At 45.0% G+C, this 27,215-nt stretch overlaps 1 protein-coding gene across 1 annotated transcript in view; it reads right to left on the bottom strand.

The window, feature by feature from the left end:
• The window catches only part of LOC146782703 (uncharacterized), a 179,022-nt gene that overhangs the window by 99,663 nt on the left and 52,144 nt on the right, over nt 1-27,215 (bottom strand). The window contains exon 2 of the mRNA XM_085637716.1: nt 12,477-12,872. Coding sequence (XP_085493842.1) covers nt 12,477-12,872 — 396 coding nt within the window. The remainder of the gene's footprint in view (nt 1-12,476; nt 12,873-27,215) is intronic.

The following is a 27,215-nucleotide window of genomic DNA, read 5'->3' as shown; positions in this document are numbered from 1 at the left end:
CCCAGTGCAGGACTTCAAAGCACTCAGAGAGTGCTCACACCCAGCCCCAATACACATAAGCCTGTCTGGGAGGTGGTTACACCTTCCTGTGACAGGAAACCTATTGTCCAGGCCTCCCCTGCCGGAGGTTTGGTCAGCAGCAGGAGGCCAGACCCGTGTCTGTGGCTGCAGCATCCATTTTGTGATGCCAGGGCTCTATTAAGTTTCTACCGGGTATACCAGTGCAGTCATGTCTCACCCTCTAGAATGGTGGGATCATACTCCCACACCAGTTACTGGTGTGGGGGTATGATTCCAAGGTGTTTGACACTAAACACAACATGTTTCCGTGCAGCCAGTCCAAAGTTAGCATTTACCTTTTGGTTATAATGCACTTAAGAGTATATGGTCAGGCTGCACTACAAACAGCATCAGAGAAGGGTCTACGAATGCTGCAGAGGGGCTCTGCTCATGCAGGGGCTCCCTCTCACATAAGAACCAAGCACTCTGCCTTCAGGATTGATAAGGCCTGCCATAGGAGTGACTTATAGGTTTATTTGTGTGTATATGGTGAGATATAGTGAACGTATATCTCTGAAAGGGGTGCATGCACCACCCTACCCAGGCTGCAGTAGCAGACCTGTTGTGTCATTTTGGGTGGCTTTCCAGGGGTGGCATAATACATGCTTTAGCCCGTGGTAGGCCTCTGGGGTACCTATGCCCTGAGTACATAGTATACCATATACTAGGGGCTTACAAGGGCACCTCAGATCCAATCTGTAATGTACCTAAAGTACATGGAATCATTTTAGAGAGGAAGCAGCTAGGCTGGGGCCCTGAATAGCAGGGTCCCAGCCAGACTAAAGTCGAAAAACAGTGAAACACCAGCAAAAAGTGGGGGTAAACATGTGAAGCAGATCCTACTCTCCTACAAATAGTTGCCTTAATATTTTTCTTGGCTTCGGTGGCCAGTATTTTCTCACTGGAACCCAATATCAGAAATTAAGGCCCTTTTCTTCTAGTGGGGCAGGGCAGCAAGTTGTATCTGAATTCGACCAAGATGCATGAGGTTTGATACCTTCTTGCCGAAAGTCAACTGAAACTAATTTACTGTTGCCCAGAAGCTCGAATCATGTCTAACCTAGTTCTTCTGCTGTAAAAAGTGACACTTTCACCAAATCACAGATGATTGTCAGAGAGGCACATGCCATCCTGCTGCCTAGACTAATGCTAATTAGACAGACTGGGGCTCTGGCAGGAATTGTGTACCATTAAAAAAGTTACTTTTCCAATATATTTAAAACAAATGCAACTTTAACAATGGATTGGATGTTTTATAGATACAAATAATAGATTTGGAATGACCCTTCTAGCTGTTTCCTGTAAAAAATGATAGCTTTTGGTTTATAGTCTGTATTTTGACATTTTCCAGGATCATGCTTAAGTCCTGCAAGTGAAAATAGCTTTTGGGGCTAGTCACAGCAAGAGCACACCAAATTTAATTTCACATAGTTTCCTCTTTTGCATTAGGTCTGGGCAAAATTAAAACTTTACCAGCATTATTTGTGGATTTTGAGTTACACTTGTTATGCAAAATGTCAGAAATGATGCCATTACACCACTTTGCTTAATTGCACACCATTCTCAGCTGAAATATCTATTGCAAATGTGCCATTCATTGTAAAACTTCACAGCAAATATAAGGGTACAACAGAGCACAAATGGCAGTTTATTTATTTGTTTGCACTATGTTTAGCGTTTCATGCATTCTTGCATCAAAAATTGATGCAAACACACATTCACCCTTAAATATAGCACTAAGTGACAAATTAGCATTTTGTGTAATTTAGCTGAACTTTTACATAATTAATGCAAACCAAAATTATTCAAATTTCACACACCCTAGTTTTACATATCAGGCATCCTATCTTGTGGTCATCAAGGTGTACTTAGGGGTGACTTTTGAGTACTTAAAGCAAGTTTTCCCACTTGCCTGAAAGGATTGTTTTAACTGTTCTGATAGCAGGTTTTTAGCCTGACATGGTCAGACTACCATGGTAAGCCTGAAGCCACAATAGGTGCTGCAGTCTACCGGCAGCATTTTACCTCCAGTCCCTGGGTGCCTTTTCTTCACCAAATGCTAGAGACTTGTAGGCATGTTAAATATATCATTCAGTGGTAAGGTAACTGAATCATGTTTTTTAAAGGGAACCACATGTACTTTACTCTTGTTATCAGGGGTAAAGTGCACAGAGTCAGAAAATCGTGCCAACGATGGTCATTTTGCTCAGCCCTCCAATCTTGTACGAGTGCTAATGAAATTAAATGAATGTCAACAAAACGGAAATTTAGATCTGTGGCCCGTGCTTGCCTTAAACAGCAAGTCTATTGTCACCATTTATAGTCTCCCTCATGTCAGCAGACATAGTTAGGAATCTAGGTTTTAAACTTGATAAGACTGTATCCCTGTAAACTGAAATTAATGGCACCATTTCCTTGTAGTACTTTCTGCTTAAGCTATTAGGGGAACGTTTAAAAAGTATTTCTCCTCAGCTCAGGCCCATTGTGGTAGCTGAGTCAATTCTATCCAGAATTGACTACACCAAGGCCTGCTATCTAGGCCTACCAGATAAACTCCTCCAGTGCCTGCAGATAATTCATAACACTCACATTGGGTTAGCCTGAGGAAATACAACCACATTACTGAATCTAAACACAGAAACATTGGCTTCCTGCCACCTCATGTGCTCATTTGAAAGCACTCTACCAAGTCCAAAATCACATTTTGGATAAGGGACTCCATCTATAAGAGTGTGCATTAGAAGGTATGAACTTTTAAGCGCAATGTGAACATCCTCCAATTATCCTTGCAGAAGTTGTGCATTACAGACTGAAGCATATAGAAGGAAGATTCTTTTTTTTCTACCAACCAAGGCTTGGAACCGGTCACTTCATTATTTACAGACTATTGAGAACCACAGATCATTTAAAAAAAAAAAAAAGCTCATAATGTATCTGTTTACTTAGTGTCTTTTTATCTCCATTCCAAAGAACATTGTTACTTGATATTACTCATTTTGATGTACCCTTCTTTCTTTCTGAACTTTAGTCCCTAATCTCTTAGCACCATGGTGCCTATTGGTGAACATTGCACTTTATATAAAAAAACATAGAAAGAAAGAAAAAAATGGTCCTCCTGGCCCTAAATGTGCAGGGTTGGATATTTTTTCTCAATTTCCAGAATGCCTATTTGATCTTCCAATACTTGCTGCTCACATGTATTTCTTCAGAGTGGTGTCCCAGTACTGCCAATGTGTTGGACTACATTTAGTCTATTTGACCCCTTGCCTAGATGACTGGCTGGTGATTGCAGGGTTTCAGGCACTGGTCATGGATCATCTACAGCATGCCATGACCCCACTTCACAATCTGGGTTTCTCTATCGGTCTTAAGAAGTCCATCTAAATTGGGATGGAAATGTTCCTCTGCATGGTACTGTCCTTTATTGACCTATCAAGTTTCTGATCTTTTTATTTTTAGCATCAGTGCACACAATTGTGTATGTGATCTAAAGGTGCTGTGTGACATACAACCGAGAGCATTCCTTTATGGCCTGGAGTGGTACACCAGGTGCTCTTTAGGACATAGCTAATCTCAGCTCCTTACGATTTGGAGGACTGACGGTAGTTTCAGTAATGGATTATACTGACAGGACAGGCATATGGGGGCATATTATCAAGCACCGCGTTAAACTTATCGCCGCTTTAGCGGCAGAAAACTGCAGCTAAAGCGGCGATATTGGGCTTGATAATATGCCGCATAGAATTCCAATAGAAGCCCATGCTGACACCAGAACATGGGCTTCTATGAGAATTCTCAAGGGCATATTATCAAGCCCATTATCGCTGCTTTAGCGGTAGTTCGGCGATAATTTTAACACCGTTTCTTGATAATATGCCCCTTAGTTCGTGCTGCTGGTCAAGAAGATTTGCCTTCTGGACTCTCTTGTTTTACATTGGTCTCTCAGTGCAATGCAGCTGGGTTCTTCACTCCATCCATGTGGGACATGTGTGAAAGAGATCTGATTACCATGTATATATGCAGTAGGATTTGCATGGAGCATGTGCTCTGGCCATGTCAGTGGCTGCCCTGGAATCCATTTTCATTTCCTGCACGAGAGGTACCTAAGATGGAGGTTAAAAGAAACCTGCCAGGCAGCAATCCGAGCTACAGCGCTCCTCCGAAGAATTTCTCAGGTCCTTTGTAGTAGGATAAGAGACAGGGGATCTTTTGAACTTTAAAAATAGTTACTGCCAATTCCTTGAGCCACTCTTTTGCAGGGGCTTTATCTCTATTAGAATGAGTGTTAGTTAAGTGAGGAATCCTTTCCCGGTTTATGAGTTTCTTTGCCCCTTCTCTGACAACCAGCTTCTTGATGACACTAAAGCACAAATACTGTGGTTTGCCCATTTGGAGGAATACTAAAAAGTCAGAAATTGCTTGAAAATGATTCCAGGATGAGGAAAAGGTAAAAAGCTTACTTGTTTCTCTGGAGGATGGTGTGATGTCTAGCTTTGGACAAACCAGGAAACAAGCAAAGACCCCGAGAATGCCATCAAAATGAACTTTGGAGAAGGAAGCACAGCTAGGAGCACTACAAAGGATAGGAAATATAAGAACCAAAGGCAGGAAGGACTAAATGCCTAATTAATTTAAGGGTAACTGATAATGACGATAAGCAACAAATATGAATAGAGGTGCAAAATAATGCAAAAGTGTGAGAACTTCAGTTATAGTGCAACAGATTGTCGAGCACCTGCTCTCTGTCACAAGCATTTGCAATGCAATAGGTCTCGCCTTTGGTACCTTATACAATTTTCCCTATGCAGACAAAGAAAACAATGAGTATAAATTCTATATTTTAGAATGCCAATGGGTGCCATAACTAGTTTAGTGTGATTAAGAAAATCTAGTCTTAGATATCACGCAGCCTCAAACACCGTGATGCTATTAAAACAAACACAGAGAAGCAGTACATCTTTCAAATTTGACCTTAGTCATGAGGCCGATATTTAGTTGTCCCAAATTAGTTTTTTGACCATTCTGAGACCTGTAGTTTCACACATTTCCTATTGCAAGCATGGGCCTACAAGTCCCAGCTTGCTATGTATTCTTAAATAACAACAGGAGAGATTGGGAGTTACTATTATGATATTTTGGCACTTGTCTGCAAAGTGCTTTCCAAAAATGCAGGCCACATGACACCATTAACAAATAGAGGGCCAATGTGACTGTTTTAGGGGCATGGGCACTATTATAGCATTTATATCAGGGTCATTTGAATTATGTGGCAGGGGAGCATCAATATATGCAGCTGGGTTGACTACATTTTACAGTAAGAAAGGCCAAATTATGCGACATAATACAATACTTTGTTTTTATAGTATTACTTAATTATTTTGTCATTTTTACACATAGTAATACTGTCTAGGCAAAGATTTCACCCCATTAGTGGCAGTTTTACAACCAAATACAGAAATAAATAGATGAAGGATGACCAGTTAACCTTTGGGAATGGCCTTCCAGTGTACGTGAGCAAGTTACCACAGTTTTAGGAACTTTTCATCCGTTTGAACTAGAATCCAATTTTTTTTGTTAAAATCTTTAGATTATGCAGCAGATGATGGATTATGTGGTAAATGCAGCAGATCCATAGTTATGTGAACACAGCCCTGGCAGAAGAATGTCGTACTTTCAGTGGACCTGTTTATGTTCCGGCTCCTGTCATGTTGTAATACAACGTCGTGAGACATATATGGTGGTCCAAGAAACAGTCAAGAGGTACCAAAAGCACTCTTACCGAAGGTCCTTAACCTTCTTCTTCCAGGTACTAACTACACTACACACGGCCCCTCTTATGTCAACTATCTAGTGATTTCACTCATGAATCAGGTTTCAGGGATAAGCAGTGGGAGAGCTTATTTGTAAAGGCAAATAAAGAAATAACCACTGAAACTTATTGCAGAAAAAGGCCCTGTCTGTATTCGTCCATGAACCACATAGATCTCATGCATGCCTTCGTCAAGGGAATTCGGCCTAGAACCAAGACTTGGGCACAGGCACTCTTGTGCGACTTAACTGTGGAGACACTTTTAAGTAAGAACATGTCGGAAACATTCTTCTGACTGGCAAACATGTGCGCACGCTTCCTTCTCAGCTCGTCGATATCATCTGAGGGCTCCGACGACAAACATACTAAAACACATTCCACAGCACAACAGCTGTGCCTAAAAAAACTCGAGGTCAATGAATGATTAGGCCCAGCAAAATGCACGAGAAAACCTCTCAGATGCGCCCTGGCTGTCTACAAATATTTCAAATGTGGGTGCTGGTTCTGGGACCCCCCCCCCACTTTTGATATTTGTGTTTAGATGCCAGTTTCGAACACCAAACTGCCATTTTCCCAGTTTCTGTGTTGCAAAAAAACACAGCTCCAGATGAGTCATAACGCGTACAGATGTTACTCTGCTCTTTGTGTCCGAAGTGGCCAGATAGCACAACGGACTAATGCAACACTGCACCAGAGGTACTAAGCGCTATATAAACGTGCCCTCCTGCATGTATGACACATTTGTGCTAGCAGCGCACGTATGACTGTGCCTATTTGGCTTACACACAGGAAACTTGGATTAGAAGTTCCGGCAAATGTAGCCAACCGACCCAACAGATCCAGAGACTTCGTGCTGCCACTGCTGCTTTTTCCACCTCCTGCTTGGGAGTCTCGCTGCGACCTGCTGGTCCACTCGGCACCAAAAATGCACCCGACAGGTCCTACTCACCAGGCTGTGTTGTGCAGGGAACTGGGGGCAGGCAGCAATCAGCAGCATGGAGCTCGCGAGGCTCTGGTCCTTCTTCTGGAAGCCTGTGAGGCTCCGATCTCCCTCTCTGGCATCAGAGCAATCGGGAAAGCTCTGTCTTTCTCTGGCCGCTGGGCGGGGCTCTCCTCGGTGCACGGGAGCCCTGCACACACTCAGGCGCGAGACACCTGACTTCCGGTCTTCGCGTTTCCTTTTCGGGCCCTGCCTACAAGCAGGCATGGGTACCTGACTTCCGGGTCATGCTGTTTTCTCTGGCTCCAAAGTGCAGGGTAGGCTCCCCCCTTTAACTGAACACAACTGCGGGGTGGGCTCCCATCTCAAGGAACACAATATGTGGGGTGGGCTCCCGCTCAACCACAATGCGGGGTGGGCTCTTGCTCAGAGTGGCACAAACTGCGAGGTGGGCGTGCTTATAAATGACTGCTCACTAGTTTAAAACAAGCATTTGCAATGCAATACGACTCGCATATAGGCGAGACGTGCTGCATTACAAATGGGAGTGTGGGCGTTTAAGAAGGCACGAACGGGAGTGGAGGGGTGATGGGGTGAGAAGTGACGAACTGCGGGAGGGGGCGGGGGGCACAGGGCAGTAAATAGTGTTGGAGTAAAGGGGCCAATAGCTAGGGAATTATACAGATGACAACATGGCCATCAGGAGGAGGGACTAACAAGCCTAAAACCAATCAGAAGGCATCATTTAGGATGTAAGCCAATTAAAAAAATGGGCGGAGAGTGGGTGAGCTTCTAGAAAGCTTCCACGCTATAGTATATACTGCATGTCTCAATGAGACAGTGCAATCGCCGCCTAGGCAAGACCTAAAAAGGGGTTCCAAAAGGTCTGGGCAGAATTTCAATTACAATTATACAAAAAGAGAGGGCTGTTCCAAAAAAGATAAAGAAAATGGAGGTTGGAAGCTTATATCTGGGGAGGGGAGGATCCTAATGATCAGACGATAGAGAACTCACACAACTGAATGGGTGACATAGTTCATCATTAGGCTTTGCTCTTCGTGGGTTTGGGGCTGCAATACTCACGGGCCACACCAGAGAGCTCTTTGTCGGAGGTCTTCTGTTTTTGCTGTAATGATGAATGAGGGAATGTTGAGAGAGGGTGGTGGTCTGTGAATAAAAACTGTCTAAGGGGAACCTATACCCTGCTTGCATAATTAAGAATAATTCGGGGAAAACATCTTGACAAGAGAACACATTTAGCAAGCTAGAACTGCTGCTCACGCTCACTGTTTGTGTTCAATTGCATTTACCATTATTTCTCATTACAAAATGCATCCTTATCCCCATTTTGAACTCAAGGGTGAATTTTTGCGCTAAGAATGTAGTTGTAAATACAGAATTACTCTTGAGTAATTGCGTATAATTTCTTGGGATTTTTGGTTAACTCGGGATAATTGTGTTACACGGAATAACATGACTTACGCCTAGTCTCCTATACTGTATCTATCCCCATACCACATAATTTTTAGTTGTAACCAGAAGGTGGGGAGTTAACCTGAACTTTTTTTTGACCGGCATGCAGTTTCCAACTCCCCATCCTTCAACTTTCCACCATCTTTCCAACCTACAGTGCACATGTTTCTGCGATTGCTCGTAGTCCTGACAACAGGTCTACCTGGACCTAGCCCACCTGCTCTTACTTGTATTGGACCCCCTGATCCTGCTGGTGCCCCTTTTCAAGTGGCCCTTTTCTTCTCCTTTTGTTGATTCTCCTGGTCCTTCTGCCTTTTATTCTCTTAGTCTTAGTCTCTGCCCTTTCAGGTGGGCTAGAGCCTTCAGCCAATATGTGTTCCATTTCTCGTCATAGGTTTGAAGCATCAAACATAGCACAGACGGTTAGTGTTGCAGTTTCTGATCAAATATGGGTTTTATGGAAGCTAACACAGTGGGTTAATGAGCTTGTTGCAAAGGTCCTTATATTAACAAGAGTCACAAGGTACAGTTGCAACATAGTTGAGTGAATATGGCAGCCCCCTTCAAATATCTACATGCAATCTGCAAAGCATGAAATCCAAACCTTGTCATTTTTTAATCAAGCTTTTGTTATTCAAAGACAGATAAATTGGGTTCTGGTGAGCAATACAAAATATTATTTGGTGAAAAAAATCTGTTTGCATAGTGTGTACATGCATATACAATATGTTACATGGACAAATATACTTGACATTGTCACAGAGCATGCTTCGACCCACAGAAATACTAAGAATATAAAAATGTAAAAACAAAAATCAGTTCAGGTCTCCACCTCCAGGCAACACAGTGAAACATGCTGTGGGCTGGTGCAGCAGCTCTCCTGTGTTCAGGTGTCAGAGCACTTCACCAGTACACTGTCAGGAAGAGTCACTGTCACTGGCTGGGATACAGCTCAAGAATAACTTCCGGATAAGAGATCTGGCTGGATCACACTGATTTCTAGCCAAGTATCTACTTTATGTTACTTTATTTTGAACATCCACCCTCCACTCCAGCACCTATAAATATAACAAATTAGGCATTATGACACTTCCTTGCTCTTTTGAAATAGAGACAGGCGTCCTGTGAGAGTGGGAGTTTTCCCAACCTCCATTTTGGGTGTCGTTCTAGTCTTTTTGGGAGACTACATAAGGCAGATGCAGGAATGACCGTGCAGCGATTACAGGCACTTTTGCAGCACGCTACCCTCGCGCACTGCCCGCATGCCAAATTCAAGCCTGTCTATGCATGCCCCTGCACCATCCATGCATAGCGCCAGCCATGCTGCCAGTGGCACCTCAGAGGCCTGAGGGACCACTTTGGCTAGTGCAGGACCCGGGACCTGTCACACAAGGGATCAACTGTTGCAAATTGGTAAGCAGATTGTTAAGCAGTATGATACCCCCTCATTTGACCACCACTACAAATAACTTCAAGGGCCTCTTTCATATATTAGCAGTAAAGACCCTGCTTTTCTGAAATGTGGATTATCTATTGCAAGATCATTAGTAAAGCATTCTACAGAAATACATTTACTGCTAGAATCTGGCATTTGGGTTGCACTGTTTATAACTGAGACCTGGCCCATCCTTCGACTCAGCAGCAGACAACAGTATGACCTGTTTGTTGCGTTTTTAAGCTTTTCACAAACCACGTAGTAATTAGAAAGGAGGAGGAATAGGTGTTCTTTACAATGATCACACACTTGTATTCAAACCCAGAATGGCTCTACAGGCCTCTAACTCTCCTATTAGTTGGTACACACCGCTGTCGCGGGAAGGAAAAAGTTCCTTTTGTTAATTAACCCTCACACACCCTATTGGTGTCATGTTTCATCATTGGGTTCACCCAGACTCCTAAAGGTCTGGGTGGGCTCAACCATCTTTCAGGGAGCTCTTAGAAGATAAAGGCCAGGGGGGTTTTAAAGATTAAAAATCCTATTGCTTCCCCAGGTATCCCTTTATTCGCGGGGATGCAATGGATATTAAAAAAAATTGAAAAAACGGGTCTCTTGGAGTTGATGGTCCTAAGCCCCTAAAGGTTAGCCAACATGTTTCAGCCCACTTAAACTTGCCAAAAATGGTCAGGGGCTTTTGTCAGGGCTCAAAAAGAATGTTCCCTCCCTGGTTTTTTAGAATTAGGACGTTTACCTATAATTAAGATATTTGAAGGTACAGATAGCTGTTCCCTTCCCAAACTCCAAAAATATCGATGTTAATCACAGGAATCTTTCTTTTAAAAGACATGCATCCCAGTGAGGAGAATACTTATCCTCCTTCCTTCTGTATCATAAAAAATTCGACCCAACTTGGGGGAACCCGCGTGTCTCAAGGTTAGAGATTGTGGGCATATGGTCACACGTAATTTACATGTCCAGCCCAGCGGTACACCTAAGTACAATCTCTGCTCCCCGGCTCTCATTTACTTAGGTGTACCGCTGGGCTGCACATGTAAATTCAAGAGTCTAGTTAGTAGGTTTGATACTTGCCAGCCTATTTATGAGGCTCTCATCCCCCCACATTGCTACTATGTTACCAGTCTTTGGAGATGGATGATGTACCATGACTGCAGGAGAAGGCCAAAGTTACATCCCTCTTAAAATATCTATAGCGGACCCTTCGTTTTTGAATAACTACAGGCCCATATCGCTCCTTCCATTTACAGTGAAAATATTGGAGCAATATTTGAGCAGGAGGCTGTCCCAATATTTGGAAAATCACTCTCTCTTAGAGGATGAACAATTTGGTTTTAGACCTGAGTATGGCACTGACTTACCCCTATTCATTGCTATGGTTGAGTTAAGGATGAGGGTGGATAGTGGTTAGTTGACAGTCTTGGTCCTGCCTTAGACACAGTCAATCCTTCTGGCCGATTAGCCTCAATTGGAGTGGGGGGTACTGTGCTGAAGTGGAAGGAATCCTACCTGTCGGACTGATGTCAGGCTGTTGCCTTGCCCCCCATCGCTCTGAATTTAAAAGCCTGTTTAGGAAGTCCCAAAGAGCTCAGCACTTAGCCTAGTACTGTTTAACATTTATGTGAGGCCACTTGTTACTCTCATACAGGTACATAACATAAGGCTGGTCAACTATGCGAATAATACACAACTGATTGTGTCCCTCAAGAGTGGGCAGCAGAATGTACTGGTGGCCTTTCACAACTACTCATTGGACATTTTTAATTAGAAGAACTTAAATTCCCTCTAGCTAAATGTGGGATAGAACCAGAATCGTGTGCTGTTCAGGAAGCAGAATCCCCATGGAACTTCCCCCCAACGTCTGGCCCTTTCCAACAGGAGAGAAGCTGCGGCCGCCAGGTGCAGCGCACAATCATGGGATCTTATTAGATAACAAGCTATCTTTGGAGATTCATGTCACAAAAGTTGCAGGCACCGGTTCTGCACTGTCGCATTGTGCGCAGTGTGATACTCAGTAGGTTGGACTATAGCAATGTCCTGATATTTAAAGCTCCTAACTACTTGATCAATAAGTTGCATAGAGTGGTAGCAGCTAAACTTGCTTTGAACAGACCCCGGAGATCTTTGGCATCCAATGCACTGAGGGATTTGCATTGGCTTCCACTGAGTCAGAGGATCATCTTTAAAGCCATGGGCATTGTGTCTAAGGCTCTACATTGGCAGAGCTCCTGTGCTTGTACAACATAGACTGAAAGCATATACCTTTGGGAGATATATCTACTCAAGTTCTGCAAATCCTGTTTGCATAAATACATTTCAGAAGATAAGAGCAAGTGGTCGGCCTTTCACAGTTAATGTGGATCAGCTGTGGAACAAACTGCCACCCACTCTTCTTCAACTGAATTGTTGCAATTAAATAAAGCTTTAAAGACCTGTCTTTTCCTTAAGCAATAATACTCCTCATTCATGTGCATTCTTTCTTTCTTGTCAGCAGTGTTAGGCCTATCTTTAATCTTACAGCGCCAGGATACCAGTTTGGTACCAATCTGTGCTTTATAAATGTAATAAATAAATTAATAGATTTTGAGTTTTTCTTGTTTGTGGTTAGTGGGGGCAATTCTCTGATGACACAACACCTCAAATGTGTGTATCCCAACAAAAACAAATTAACAAAACAATGTATTATTACTATGTCTCTGTCTAATGCAGCATCACACTGAACATACGTAAGGGTACATTACCTATAAACTCCAGGTTTGTCATATGTCTGTTTTGCCAGGTGTTATTTGTGTTGTTTTGTAGTGTGATGTTGACTCTGCAGCAGTATTTCTGGTCTCCGTCACTTTCTCTAAGGTTGTCTATTCTGATGGTGGCGCTTCTGGCCTCAGGATCTCCCACTAATTTAATGCGGTTGGTGTAGTTTGTATGGGTGTACTTCTCAGTGTGACTGTAGATGTTGGATGTACTCCCACAGCGTTCTCCAGAGCCAGCTCTCCAGTACACACTCACTTTAACGGGATCCAGTGTCCTGGGGTAGGAGAATATGCAGGGGATGGTGACGGACCCACCAATCCGCGCTCGCAGGGATTCGGGCTGGTCTGCACAGAATCCATATTCTGCAGTTGCAGACTCATATCCTGAAAAAGAGGAAAGAGAAAGTCAGGCTATCAGTCCTACAGGGACCAACATGCATGCCTAACATATGCAGTTTTGCAAAAAGATGGAGCAAATTCATTACATGTTAATGCTCTGTATGCACAATAGGAAATGTACCAAAACGTGTTTGCACCAATCTTTTTTTTCGTACAAGGACAACAATTGGGACAGAGAAATATGGCTGACTCATTTGTTGTTACATAAACAATGGTTCAAACTCAGTATTTTTAAACAGATGTTATTGGTGAACAACATTCACTTAAAAAATGTAAAACACGTGAAATTATTTATGACCTAATGATACTTCATATAGTCTTTGCAATGTTTTTTCTCCACCTGCTTCCTTTATTTGTATACTAATATAAGGTTTTTTTCAATATCAACTGCATTCATATCTTTTCCTTTTATCTGTCTTACAAGCATAGCACATTCATTAAACATATTTAATGTATGCAGCAGTACAGGGTTTCCATAACCAGGCCCCTGGAATGAGACTACATAGCTTCTTCTAGTGTAAGGCACTGATACATTATGCACTCTCTTTCACAAATCAACTGCTTCAAAATTACAGTTGGGCAGATTGATGCAAAATAGAATTTTGCACAGAATACTTAGGGCCTGGCCTAGATGTAAGTAGTACTGATAACCCTCAGATTACTGGATGATATGCTAAAGGTAGAGCACAATCCTTAAGCTGTATTTCATCCATTTCATTAGAGACAAATCAGCTTTTGGATCATTTTCTTTTTTCCAAGTTGAAGAAGTAGTACACCAGTAACATTACTTAAAGCACTGACAAATACTATTCAGGGTTGAGGGCCTGTTAGACCTGTCACCCGTAGGGTGGTCTTCCTCCAAACATTTTGCCTGCTTCCTCTGCTTTTTGCTGATTGTTTTTGTTTGCCTTCGGACTCTGAGCCTTTTACCACTGCTGACCAGTCCTAAAGTGAATGTGCTTCTCCCCTAAACATGGTATAATTGGTTTACACCTGTTTGGCATATTTAATTTACTTGTAAGTCCCTTGTAAAATGGCATACCATATACTCAAGGCCTGATAAATGTAATGCTACTGGTGGGCCTGCAGCACTCATTGTGCCACCCACATAAAACAGCCCTTTAAATCTGTCCCAACCCTGCCACTGCAAAGCCTGTGTGTGCAGTTTTACTGGTATTTAAACTTAGCATTTAAAATCCTTTGCCAAGTCTTAAACTCCCCGTGTATTACACATAAGTCACCCATAAGGTAGGCCCTAGGTATCCCGTAGATCAGGGAGATGTATAAGTAAGAGGTAGGATATGCAATTTTAAGTTTTGCATGTCCTGGCAGTAAACAACTCCTACATTTGCTTTTCACTACTGTGAGACCCACTCCTTATATAGGTTAACATTGAAAATTCCTTAATACACTTTTAGGCTATAATTCCTGATTAGAAATTAGTAGCTGAGTCATGTATTATATCTTTTAATGGTAATGAGAAACCCTTTTTACTGATAAAGTTTGATTTTACATTACTGCTTTTGAAATGCCACTTTTATAAAGTGTACATTCCTCTGCTGTTATAGGTCTCTGTACCTTCAGTCTGTCTCCAGTACACGTCTTGGGTGGATGACAGTTACACTGTGTGCTTTCCCTCTAGAGAGTCACAAACACAGGAAGGTTAGGTGAGTCTGAGTACTCATCTACATTTTGATTGCCCTTCCTGGGCAGGAAGTGAGGGAGGAGCTGACACTTGCATCCGAATAGGTAGCGTCCTGTCCTCATAGAAAGGGCTGATTACCCCGTACTGATAGTCTGTAGCGAGGGCTTGGAAGAAGAGGCTTCTAGCACTTGAAAGACCATTCTCTGAAGTCAACCCCACATCAATGGCACAACTGGGTAAAAGTACTGGGGCTCTGACCCCACCAAATCAGACACTCTGTCGAAAGTACTGCTGTGCTGCATCAAGAACTGACACTCTGCTGGTCTTCTGACCTGGAAGGACTACTTTTGTCTTGTGCTGTTCAACTGCCTGCTGTTCTCTGACCCTGCTGAGGAGAGCTGGACTCTGCTTTGCACCAAAGTAATCTCCAAGGGCTTGTTGACTTGCCTCCTGTTATTTGAGACTCAGGGCTATCAAAGTCTTTACCCTTAATCCTGTATCTGCCTCATTGGAAGTAGACCCATATACTTGCACCATAGAAATCAATGCATGTTGTGTCTGCATGTAGCAAAACTGGTGCATCAACTCCTGTTGTGGGAGTAGAATTGGCGCATTGCGCATGGAACCACCATATCTCATCCAGAACCGTCACTACGGAACCAGTGGATTACCGTCACTACGTGGAAAAGATCAATAAATCACCCCTCTAGCTTGGATTGTACTGGTACATCGCCTTCCAAACCACCACACTCAGGTCAGGCACTTGCCTCAACAAACCTGACGCATCACCACTACTTCAGGAACATGCAGGCTCGACATCGATGTATTTTTCGTCTGCACCCCGCATGTCGCTGTTGCGACCAGGATCAAGATGCTCTGTTCACCAGGTCTGTGTTGTTCCTGTCCCTGGCCTTTGCTCCATCGTGGTCGGCTTCAACTGTTGACTTTATCCCAGTCCAGTGTGACCAGAAAACCCCCATTGTCACTTATTGCTTCTAAGCTCTGAAACACTGTTTATTCTTTAAAAATGTATGACTTAACTTCTACTCATTGGATTTTTGTCGTTTTGATCTTGATTTATTCATAAAATTATTGTCTATGTGCAGACTTTTTGTGGTGTTTTCATTGTGTTACTCTGTGTGTGTGTGTGTGTGTGTGTGTGTGTTGCACAAATAATTTACATATAGCCTCTTTAGATAAGCCTGACTGATCTGTGCCAAGTTACCAGAGGGTGAGCAAAGGTTAGGTTTCAGTGTGTATCTAGCTTACCCTAACTAGAGTGGTGGTTCCTAGTTGGACAGGGTGCATACCTCTGCCAATTAGAGCCTGAGTGCTGGTTCTTCAAGTGTTAAGCTGGAGCCATCTGTATACTTTTCTGAGGAGTTTCAATGTGTGAAACTAGTACGAGGCAACCTTTTTCCTGGTTGGAATTCAAAATATGTTTGTTGATCATGGTTCCTAGGTTCCTGTCTGAATTTGGTGGGCTGGGTGTCTGTCCAATTTCTGAGGACCACCAGACTGAAGACAAATAAGAGGTGGCTTTTCCTAAGACTACGACTACTGTTTTTCTCAGCTTCAAGCAGTTGGTCTGCATCCATTTGGCATGTTGGGAATGCAGGTATTGACTTTTTTATGGGTTTTAGAGGTGTCCTCAGAGAGGGAAAGGATGAGCTTGGAGTTATCAGTATAAGTGATGAAGATGAGTCTGTTGACGTGGACGATTTTAGTGACTCGGGCCATGTAGACCCTGAAGAGCAAGAGGCCAAGCGATAAATCGTGAGGCATAGTTACACTCCTGGGCAAGTCTGACTGACTCGATGACTCCTGTGAAATAGGAGCTATTCCAACAGACTGCAGGTTCATAAATTCAGTTTCATGGAGGTGTTGGATGAGTATGGAGTGGGAGACAGTGTCAAAGGTAACATAGAGGTTGAATAGGATGAGTGCTGCTGTGTCCTCCATGTTACTGATTAGATGGATGTTGTAGGTTGTGGCTTTAAGTGTTTTTTGTGCTAATAAAGTCGTACATCAGACTAGGAGTGGTCCAGGAGGTGGTTTGTGTTTAGCTGGTCAGCCAGTCACTTGTTGATGAGTTTTTCTAGTACTGTTGTCAGGTATGGAAGGAGAGAGCTGGCTTTGTAGCTCGCCATTGTCTTTGGGTTCGCTGAAAGTTTATAAAGGAGTAGTAAGATGGTGGTGTGTTTCCTGTCACTGAAGATTGGAGTGAGGACCTTGTAGATGGGGTTGAGTCCTTTGATGTAGATGAAGTGGGACCAGTGGTCCAAAGGGGCATCTGAGTAGAAGGAGTCCGTGGTGGTTGCAGTTTTCCAGAAGGATGAAGATGGGCAAGCAGGTCAGGGTGGTATTCAGTGTGTTCTTCTTGTCGTAATGGAGGATCGCAAGGGTGGAAAGGTCTTATCACGTTGCAAGATTGTTGTGGATGGTGCTGATTTTTTTGCTGAAGTAGTGGGAGAGCTTGGTGCAGAGTTCCCGTGAGGGGGTAAAAATCTTGTAGGTGGCCGTGTGAAATGTGAATTCCTTCACAATGGCAAAGATTTCTTTGCAGTTGGAGGGCTGATATGTTGGGGGTGTCACTGGAGTATCACAAATCAGCATTCTAGCTGTTTGCCGTGGTGTTTGGAGAGTCAAAGGTCATCCTTGTACCAGCTTGCTTGTAGCTTAGTCTGGGTTGTATAGCTGGTTTTAGACAGGACTAGGGTCTCAGACCAGTAAGTGACCCAAGTGTTGGAATTTGTGATGAAGCAACTGAGGCTGTCTTGGTGTGGCTAGTAGTGAGTTTGGAGCTCAGTCATCCATGTTTCCATGGGGATCTTGTTTCAGTTGCATTAAGTATCCTTGGTGTGGTTCAGTGTTGGTTGGGGAGGTGCATGCTGAATCGGACAATGGAGTGGTCAGTCCCAGAACATATATCATGTTAAGCCAGGTGTGTAGATCCAGGGAGGTCCCAAACTCCAATGCTGTATTTCAGGAGAGAGCAAGTGTTGAGGAGAAGTCAAGTAAGGTTGGAGTTCATGCTATGTGCAGGCGGTGATATGCGGGTGACATGTGGGCTACCGTTGTGTGTGTGGAGTAGGAGATACCAGGGTTGCAGGGAGAAAAACAGAAGAATGCATCTTCAGCAGACGCAGCCCATGCAGGTGTCCTTCTCCCAGACAGTGAGACAAAGGGGGACTGTTAATAGGATTTGCCATCCTGCTAGGATGGGAGGAGTGGAGCTGTTCCCGTCCCCACATCCATTTCAAATGGCTACCTCTAGTACACTCACTATGGTACTTGAGCCTGGCCTATTAAAACCTTAGACCTCTTAGAACCTGAGAAGGGGAAGAAAGGAAATTTCCAGCACCAGTTGTGGGAGTAGTTTAGAAGTTCCCCCCACTTCAAAGACTTGCACCACGGATAAATATTGGACTCTCAGACCAACTGCCCCAATGCTTGAAGCTGGCCTTCTATCCTCAGAGGACAGCCTTGCTGCTTGAGGCCTGCCTTGCTTCTAAACTCCAGAGTGACTCCAAGGCCTAGTTGGCTGGACTGCTGTATGAAGTACTGGGATATAACAAACTCCAGAGACCTTGAAACCCACATGTGACACTTTGTAAGGAATAATCAAAGATGATACGCCATTATAGAGCCTTTATAATCTTTATTGTGTTTGTTTTAGCTATTTTCTTTTCAGGAAAGGGGAATCACTGTTCAACAGTCTACTTTTCTCTTCTTGTCTCCAAGGGTCTTCTGGGTAGCTTCCTGGTTTGCTGGTCCCAGCCATACTCGTCCCACGGAGAGAAGGCAATATTGAGATAAGTAATGTTGTATTTCCTTTCCACTATTATTGCTTTTTATGAGGGGATGGGACTGGGAAAAAAACACATCACCCAGAGTAATCCATCACCAGTGTCACGGCGTGATACAAGCACACAAAAGGGAGAGAAAAAAAGAAACTGTGAGCAAGCCTTCCCAACCCCGTATCAGAGTTCTTTACTACTTAAACCTTTCCTTCCCTGGAAACCCTTAAAGCAGCCACGTACCTAGGAGAGCCACCCTCCTCTGGGGGCATGGCAGGTCAGCTCGGGTTTTAGTCCACTCTCCGGCTCCTTCTTCCTCTCTGGGAGTTCAGTCTCTGGCTCCTTCCATCTCTCGGGTACCCGCTTTGTCGTGTGGACCTCCGATTTTGAAGGCAAGGTATCTTCAGTCCTGGATTCCTGTTTGAAACAAACGCCTTTCTCTGTCCGGTTTCCTTCGTATGTCTTCCTGTCTCAAGAGTTTCTCGCTACTCGGGCTGCCGCAATTCTCTTCCGGAAGTCCCTTTTTCTAAGCCTCGGTGCTCAGAGTGCCGCTGTCATTGGCTCTCGTGGCTCTATGACAGGAGTATGCTTGGTTTCCAGGAAGTCATTTTTCTTAAAGGAGGCATCCTCCTCAAAATGCCCGTCTTTGCCGAGGTAAGCAGTGTGTTTGGTGGTCTGTGAATAGAGAAGAGGAGAAATATGAGGGGGAAGTACGTTATCGTCTCCTTCCCTCTCTTCCCTTTTCCCTCTGAGTCTTGTAACTTCGTGACAACACACATGGCCCCAGCCTGGAGTGACACCCCAAGTGATGCCCAATCAGTCCTGGTCCCTTCTTAGTGGTGCTAAAGCCAAAACCTGGAACTTGGGACTTAAAAAAATTCTGACCACAACATCAAATCCTGTTCAGAGGGTCCTTTTGGAAGGGGTATCCAAACTCATGGAACCCTCATCGGCCGTAGACTGTAGCTTTATCCCGCTGGAGATTTTTTACTTTAAAAAAATTATAAAGTCCAAACATAGAAATCTTCACTGTACATTTTTTTAGTGGTTCCTTGACAATGATGACTCTTCCACAGACACCATCAGCCGCCTTGCCCTGCTGAAACTTTCTTTCTCAGGAAATTTTCTTTTAAATTTCTTCTAATTCCAATGTTAGGCTGGGACCGGGCCCAATCCACCTTGCATATCTGAACGTTCTCCATCTCAGTCGGCCTCAACTTTCGTCTTCGCACTGATCTTGTGCAACCAGATAATCGAAGTTGACATTTTGTTATTTATGGTGCTATTTTTTGCTTCAAACATTTCTACAAATCCAGTTCAAATGATTGGATTCAATTTATTTGGTGTCATTTTTTTTTTCTAAATTGGTGTGGGACTTTTCTTGACTTGAGATTTCACCTTGTTACTCTTTGTGTGCTGCATAAATATTTAAACAATGCCTATAAGTTAAGCCCGCATTCTTGTGTTCCAAGTTACAAGATGATGAAACACATTAATTTAGTAACTTTTGTGACAAGGACTGTGGTTGTTGCTTGAGAAGGGTTTTCCCCCCTCAACTAATAACCCAATTTTCATAGACCTAGCATTGAGGTTCTCAGCTAAGTAGTGTCTTGGGCTGTGGTGACAGGGTGGTGGAGGAGGAGTTCTGAGGTTGGGCACATGAGCAGACACTTTGCCTTTGGAGCATCTTTAGTGCGCAAGTGCCACAATCCACTATGTAGCTATGCTGCGACTGCCATTAAGTAAGTCCGGGAAGGGGATGGAGATCCAGGGTCAGTGGAGGAGGCTGGTCAGGGCTGGAGTGAGTGATTTGAAACATTAGAGCAGTAGGTAAGCGTGTGGTAATAAGTGTGAAAGGAAGCAAAAAGAGGAAGCTACAGAGCAGAGGTGGCTCCTCCTTAATGACAGAGGAGCATCGGCCCACTGCCTGACTCGGAGCCAGAAAATGTAAAATAAAACAATGTTCTTGCGTCAGTTTAATTTGCATTTGCTGGTTCTTAGCCAGCGCTGTTGGGAGGGGCGGGTTGAGGCATGGGAGCAGGAAGGAGGAGTGCTATATGCACTCCACTCCCTAAGTGCTCATGTGTGCTTGGCCAGTCGTCTCAGGCCGACCAAAACACACATGCGCACTTAGGTTTTCTCCAGCCCAGCTGCATTGAGCAGCTGGGCCTTGACAAGCCCCACAGACTCCCGTGTCTGAGCAGGACATCTTTCATACCTGCTAAGACCAATCCCCACGCTGCTCTGCAGCACAGGGATTTGACAGGGAGTCTTTCCTAGTGGCTGCTGGGACTAGGCAGGAAGAGGATAGGCGACACAACAAGACCCGACGCTGGAGTCCGCTGGCAGCAAAAGGTATGTTTTAAAAATATATTGTATTTCTAAACCTCACCCCGGTGATGCTCCTGCGCGAGTCACACGCTATGTTCATGGTGGACACCGTTGTTACATAGAATGGTGAAAAGTAGGTGAAATGAGGAAAAAAGTGATGGAATTAAGATGGGCATAGAGCAAAAAGTCACATAAATGAAAGTGTTGGCAAAACAGAGCCAAAAGGCATAAAGAGGCAAAAGGTATAAATCAGGGGTCTCCAACCTTTTCACTAATGAGGGCTACTTTTGTTCAACAAAAATCATCCTGAAATACCAAACTTATCAGTGCTGTATGCTGCATACAAGAGAACATTAGTTGCCACCCTATGCAAGATTGCAATCTGTGATCACGTCAGTGCAGGGATGCTAGCAATATTGTTTGGAATATCTCTACAAGTGTAATACACAACAGCAACAGCTGCAACGTCCATTAACACCAAGGGAAGCATGTTAGTAATAAGTACGCCTGAGCTACATGATTTATCATTCAAATATCAGCTTTAAATAAATATTTTTGAAATTGTAGGTTTTGAAAATGAACCCATTTTCGCCTCAAATACACACTTTTCAATGTTGGTATACACATAGTAATTCCAGCAAGTAAAACTGTCTAATTTAGTATGCTGGGCTGCACACAAGAGAGCTACTCACAGATAGCTGGAGAGCTAATAGTAGCTCACAAGCTACTCATTGGAGAAGCCTGGTATAAATAAAGCAATGGGGTTAAAGGAAGAGCAAAAGAGGCAAAATATGAGAAAGAGTTCTGGAGATTCCAAGCAAGAGCGCCAGCAGAAAAAGAGTGTCAAAGCAATAGAGCAAAAAAGGCAGAAGGGGCATGAGATTGAAAGAGTGCCAAAGCAAGAGCGATAAAGTAAAAAGAGGCAAAAGATTAAAACGCAAAAAGAGCAAGATAAAAAATAAAGGAATGAAAGCAGCAAAGAGACAAAAGCAGAAGTTAAAAGCTATAGTACGAGGAGGGAGGGAGGTTGAGTTCCTCAGTCTTGTCCAATGGTGTAGGGTATATTAAAAGTAGAGGTAAAGCAGTCATTTAAGCACAGGCAGCACCTTTTTAAAGGCTGGCCCATGCTGCAGCTTTCATTAAGTCGGTCTAGGAAGGGGGGAACCGGGGGTGGTAGGCGAGGCTTGGTGCGGTGGGAGTGAGAGAGCAACACGAGTTCAGCAGATAAGCATGCTGCATAAGAAGAGGTGGCAAAGCCAAAGAGGGGGATGAAAGAGGAGTATAAGTATCAAATATAGGAAAGAGAAGGCTGCAGAAAAGAGTGAAAAGCAGGAGAAATTAGTAAAGAGTCATGGTGGCCTAAGAGCAAAAAGGTGAGAAGAATGCATGATTTGACAAAGTTGGGTCTAAAGAGCAAAAAAAAGGAAAAGGTGAAAAAATATGAAGATGTTAAAGAAAGCGCAAGAAAAAAAGAGCGACAAGACTGGACAGATTGCAAGAAAGTCAAAGCCAGAGTAATAGAAGAAACAGAGGTAAGACGTACAAAAGGGCAACAGAACATATGATTAGGAGTGAAAATGGTAAAGAGGCAAAAGGCAGAGGTAAGAGGTGAGAGTGTGAGGTGTAGGGCATCAGTCAGGTGAAGGGAGGGAAGTTGAGGGCTTCATTCCTGAGCAACGGTGGAGGGGGGCACATCCTTCTCAGAGGACCGGGCAAGGTAGGGCATGGAGGCGTGTTGGATAGTGCCTTTTTAATCTACCAAAGCCTATCTTATCTCATATCTGTGGATAACTCCACAGGTAGAACTAATAATTTTTATAGGAAATAAGGGATGGACAAGGACCAGTGGTTGGAAATGGGAAATATATACTATTAAATGAGTGGAGCAAAACAAAATGTAATGAGGGTTTAGGGGAGGGATTCACAAATATTGAAAGAGGCCTACAAAACAGTAAGATAATTGTTATGTATCAAAGCTACACTGAAATCTACTGTAGGACTTGTCTTCGAGGTAGCCATGCAGCACACATCAAAAACATACCAAATGATGGAAAGAATGGTTGCAAATTGTCTAAACTAATGGAAATTACTCTAGGTCCTATTCGGGCAGTATCAGCAACCCACTTTGATGCTCTAGACGGAAACCACCCTTATGGAAATGTGTACTGGCTCAGCTCCTTAAATGACCAGTCCATCCAGAACGTCCAGATGAGGACCCTCCAGAAGGAAACACAAGCAACCCCATACTGACTGTGGCATTGTTGGTCTTGTCAGTGAGTTATAGCTGGGATTCTGTGGCACAGCGAGCAAGAGGTCTACATCTCGGCATACCCATGGCCACTTTGGGTGTCATCAGACACAGAAAAGGATCTTGGAGGAATGCTTACAAATAATCTAAACCACTGAAAATGGCTCTGGGCAGCATTCACTGTCATGGTTGCAGACTGTGAACAGGAGCTCGTTTTATCTACAGCCCACTTCCTGGTCATTCTTGCATATATTAAAATAATGACTGCACTCAATTTTCCAGTCATAGTATCTCTCCATAGAATCAGTGGAGGCACCATGGGCATCTCACTAATGAGCTAATCACATTGCATGTGCTAGGTACTGAGACGCATCACCAGTTGAGTGCACCAGTTTATGCGCAGTCACTGGCAGAGAGGCAACAGGTGGCAAGATAATTCTTTTTCATTTCCCACTCCATGTGCCATTAAGTGAGCAAGATCACTGACTCATTGTCAGTGAAATTGCTCTCCCACCCTCGCAGCTCCTCCATTAAGTGAGGCCTCCCCAAGCTCCTGCACTCTCGAGTGTTGGTGTGCGAGGCCTCCCTCCACCCGCAGGTTTACCTGCGCCTCATCCCTTCTGGTCCAGTGGACCTCTGTCTTCTTTCTCTTGCTCTGCTCCGTTTCCACTCATTTTTACCCTCTTTTTAATGTCTTTTCTGCACTCTTCTGCTTTGCTGTACTTTTCTGCTTTTGTGCTTTTTTCCACTTTTATTTCCTTTTATTTCCTTTTATTCCTTTATTCCTCCTTATTCTCCTTATTCCTTCTTTCCCATTCCCACCCATTTTCCCCGCCACTGCTGCCCTCATGGCCCCTCCCCCCCAGCACGACCAGCGCGACCGGCCCAATCCAGCTCCCCTCCCCGCTCCCAGTTGTTCAGCCCTCCCCGACCCCTACTTAATGGGGGTTGCTGCGGGACAGGCGAGCAAGACCACTAACTCATTGTCAGTGAAATTGCTCTCCCTCCCTCGCAGCTCCACCATTAAGTGAGGCCTCACCCGAGCACCTGCACTCTCGAGTGTTGGTGTTCGAGGCCCTCCTCCACCCATAGGTTTACCTGCGCCTCATCCCTGGTGGTCCAGTGGACCTCTGTCTCCTTTCTCTCGCACCGCTTTCTGCTCCATTTCCACTTGTTTTTTACCCTCTTTTTAATCTGTTTTCTGCACTTTTCTGCTTTGCTGCACATTTCAGCTTTTTTGCTTTTTTCCACTTTTATTTACTTTTATTTACTTTTATTCCTTTAATCCTCCTTATTCTCCTTCTTTCCCGTTCCTGCCAGTTTTCCCCGCCGCTGCTGCCCCCGCGGCCCCTCCCACCAGCACGACCAGCGCGACCAGCCCAAGCCAGCTCCCCTCTCCGCCTCCCAGCTGTCCAGCCCACTCCGACCCCTACTTAATGGCGGCCACTGCACGGCCGTGCCACTGGAGCGCTGAAGGCGCACCAAAGGCAAGCCCGTCTACGCCTGCCTGCGACACGACCTCGACCAGCGCCAGGAACCTTGGACCTCTGCACTGCCAATGCTACAACCCAGCGGCACTCCACGCACTCAACCCAGGCCGCAACAACAACTGCAAGCTAGCATCACCAGCCGACACCCACGGACCCTTCAGCTGTCACTGCTGCCATCACACCTACAGCACCACCAGGAACACGGACTCAGCACAGCCCGACCGCAAGAACACTTTAGAGCCAAAGACCCTGCAATGCATCCTCCTCAACGTCAGATCACTCCACAAACACGCCACCAAAATCTGGGACCTCCTTGATAGCACCCCCACGGACGTAGCATTCCTCACCGAATCCTGTACCAACACCACCTCTGGAATGGACATCGACATAGCCATTCCCAAGGATACAAGATCTCCAGGAAAGACCGCTCTACCCGCCCGGGAGGAGGAATCGCCATCGTCCGCAAATCCACCCTCCACCTGAGCACACTCCCTGACAAGCCCACAGACCTGATGGAACATCTTCACTTCTAGATAATGTCCTGCCAAACCACCACCCTCCCAGGAACCCTCATCTACCGACCCCCTGGACCCAACGGACCATTCGCCATCTCCATCATGGACATCATCTCCCCGCATGCCATCACATCCACCAACTACACCTTGCTGGGAGACCTCAACTTCCACCTCGACAACCAACTGGACCCCAACACCACATCCCTCCTGGACAACCTCCACAACATTGGACTCCGCCAGATCATGACCGAGCCCATGCATTCAGCAGGCAACACCCTCGACCCCCTCTTCACAACAGGAAACTCCATCACTTTCAGCCACACCACTAAACTCCCGTGGACAGACCATTGATGCGTCCATTTCACTTGCAGAACACCCACCCTCCACAGACATCAGCACCTGTTCCCACGAAGAAACTGGACCAAAATCACTGACAACCAGCTCACCTCCTCATTCAGCAACTCCACCCCAACCATTGCGGAAGACGACGACCCCAACACCGCAGCCCGAACTCTGCACAGATGGATTTCCGACAGAGCCAACAGCATAGCCTCCCTCAAGAAAAACAACACTCACGCCAAGAAAGCCCTACGGTTTACCACAGAACTTCGAGAGTCCAGACGCATGTGCCGCTGCCTCGAAAAGACCTGGAGGAACTCCAAATCCACAGAGGCTCACAACGACTTCAGAGCCGCCACCAACGCCCACCACCAACTCATCAGAAAAATAAAGAATAAGCAATTGAAGACAGAATCTCCACACACGCGCACAACAGCAAATAACTCTTCAGCATCATCAAGTAGATTGCCCAACCCACCTGCGAGTCTACTGACATCACAAGACCTCTGGGACAAACTCAGCACCTTCTTCCACCTAAAAATCAAGATCATTTACGACAACTTCGACAATGACAACCAACAAACTGAACCCTCACCAGCCACCCCGACACCCAGAAGCCAACGATTGACAACTGGACAGCCCTCACCACCAAAGACACACTGAAGACAATGAAGTCAATTCACTCCGGGGCCCCCACAGACCCCTGGCCCCACCACATGTTCAACAGAGCCGCCTACACCATCGCACCCATGCTCCGCCACACCATCAACCGCTCCCTGATGAACGCCTCGCTCCCGACGACTGGAAGCACACCGAGATCAACCCCCTCCTGAAGAAGCCTGTGGCGGACCCCACCGACCTCAAGAACTACAGACCCATCTCCCTGCTCCTGTTCCCAGTGAAAGTCATTGAGAAAGCCATCAACAGCCATCTCGCCACCTTCATCGAAGAACACAACATTCTCGACTCCTCCCAATCCGGCTTCAGAAAAAACCACAGCACAGAAACCACCCTCCTCGCCACAATAGATGGCATACGCTCCCTACTGGACAAAGGAGAAACAGTAGCCCTCATCATCCTCGACCTCTCAGCAGTGTTTGACACAGTCTCTCACCGCACCCTAATACGCAGACTCCACGACACAGGGACCTGGGACAAGACCCTCGACTGGATCCACTCCTTCCTCTCCGGCAGAACGCAGCAGGTCAGACTTCCCCCTTTCCTCTCGGACCCTACACCTAGAGAGTCCCCCAGGGGTCCTCCCTCAGCCCCACGCTCTTCAACGTCTACATGGCTCCGCTCTCCCCATCATCAGAACCTATGGACTCAACATTGCGTCGTAGCCAGACAACACCCAACTCACCCTCTCCTTATCCAACACACCCAACACCACCAGACACAGCTTTCAAGAAAGCATGAAAGCCATTGCCATAAGGATGAAAAGCAGCTGCCTACAACTCATCAGCGACAAAACATATGTACTCATCTTGGCCCTAAATCTCGATTCCTGGAACACCTGGTGGCCCCCCACCCACGGAAGCCCACCCATCCCGACGGATAACGCATGCAACCTTGGAATCATCCTGGACTCCGAGCTCAAAATGGACCCCCGGGTCAACTTTCTCCTGCTTCCACACCCTCCTGCCTCCTACCTATGACCTTCAAATGGATCTCCCTCGAACACAGAAAGACCATCACTCACGCCCTCGTCACCAGCAGACTCGACTACTGCAACACACTCTACGTCGGAATAAACAAAAACCTCACCCGCAAGCTACAAAACATCCAGAACACCGCCACAAGACTGGTCCTCAACTTGCCATTTTTTATACTGAACTGGAAGCATACTCTCCGTGTGAAGCAAAAAAACTTTATCTGTCATTGGCCACTTGTTATGTGGAATGAAACCGGAGTAAGGGTGCATTGTTTCCCAGAGGCATCTATATACCAGGAGAACTAG

This window comes from Triturus cristatus, chromosome 12, assembly GCF_964204655.1.
Source record: "Triturus cristatus chromosome 12, aTriCri1.1, whole genome shotgun sequence".
NCBI lineage: Eukaryota > Metazoa > Chordata > Amphibia > Caudata > Salamandridae > Triturus > Triturus cristatus.
Note: the sequence above shows the minus strand (reverse complement) of the source record. Positions and strands in the feature narration are given on the sequence as shown.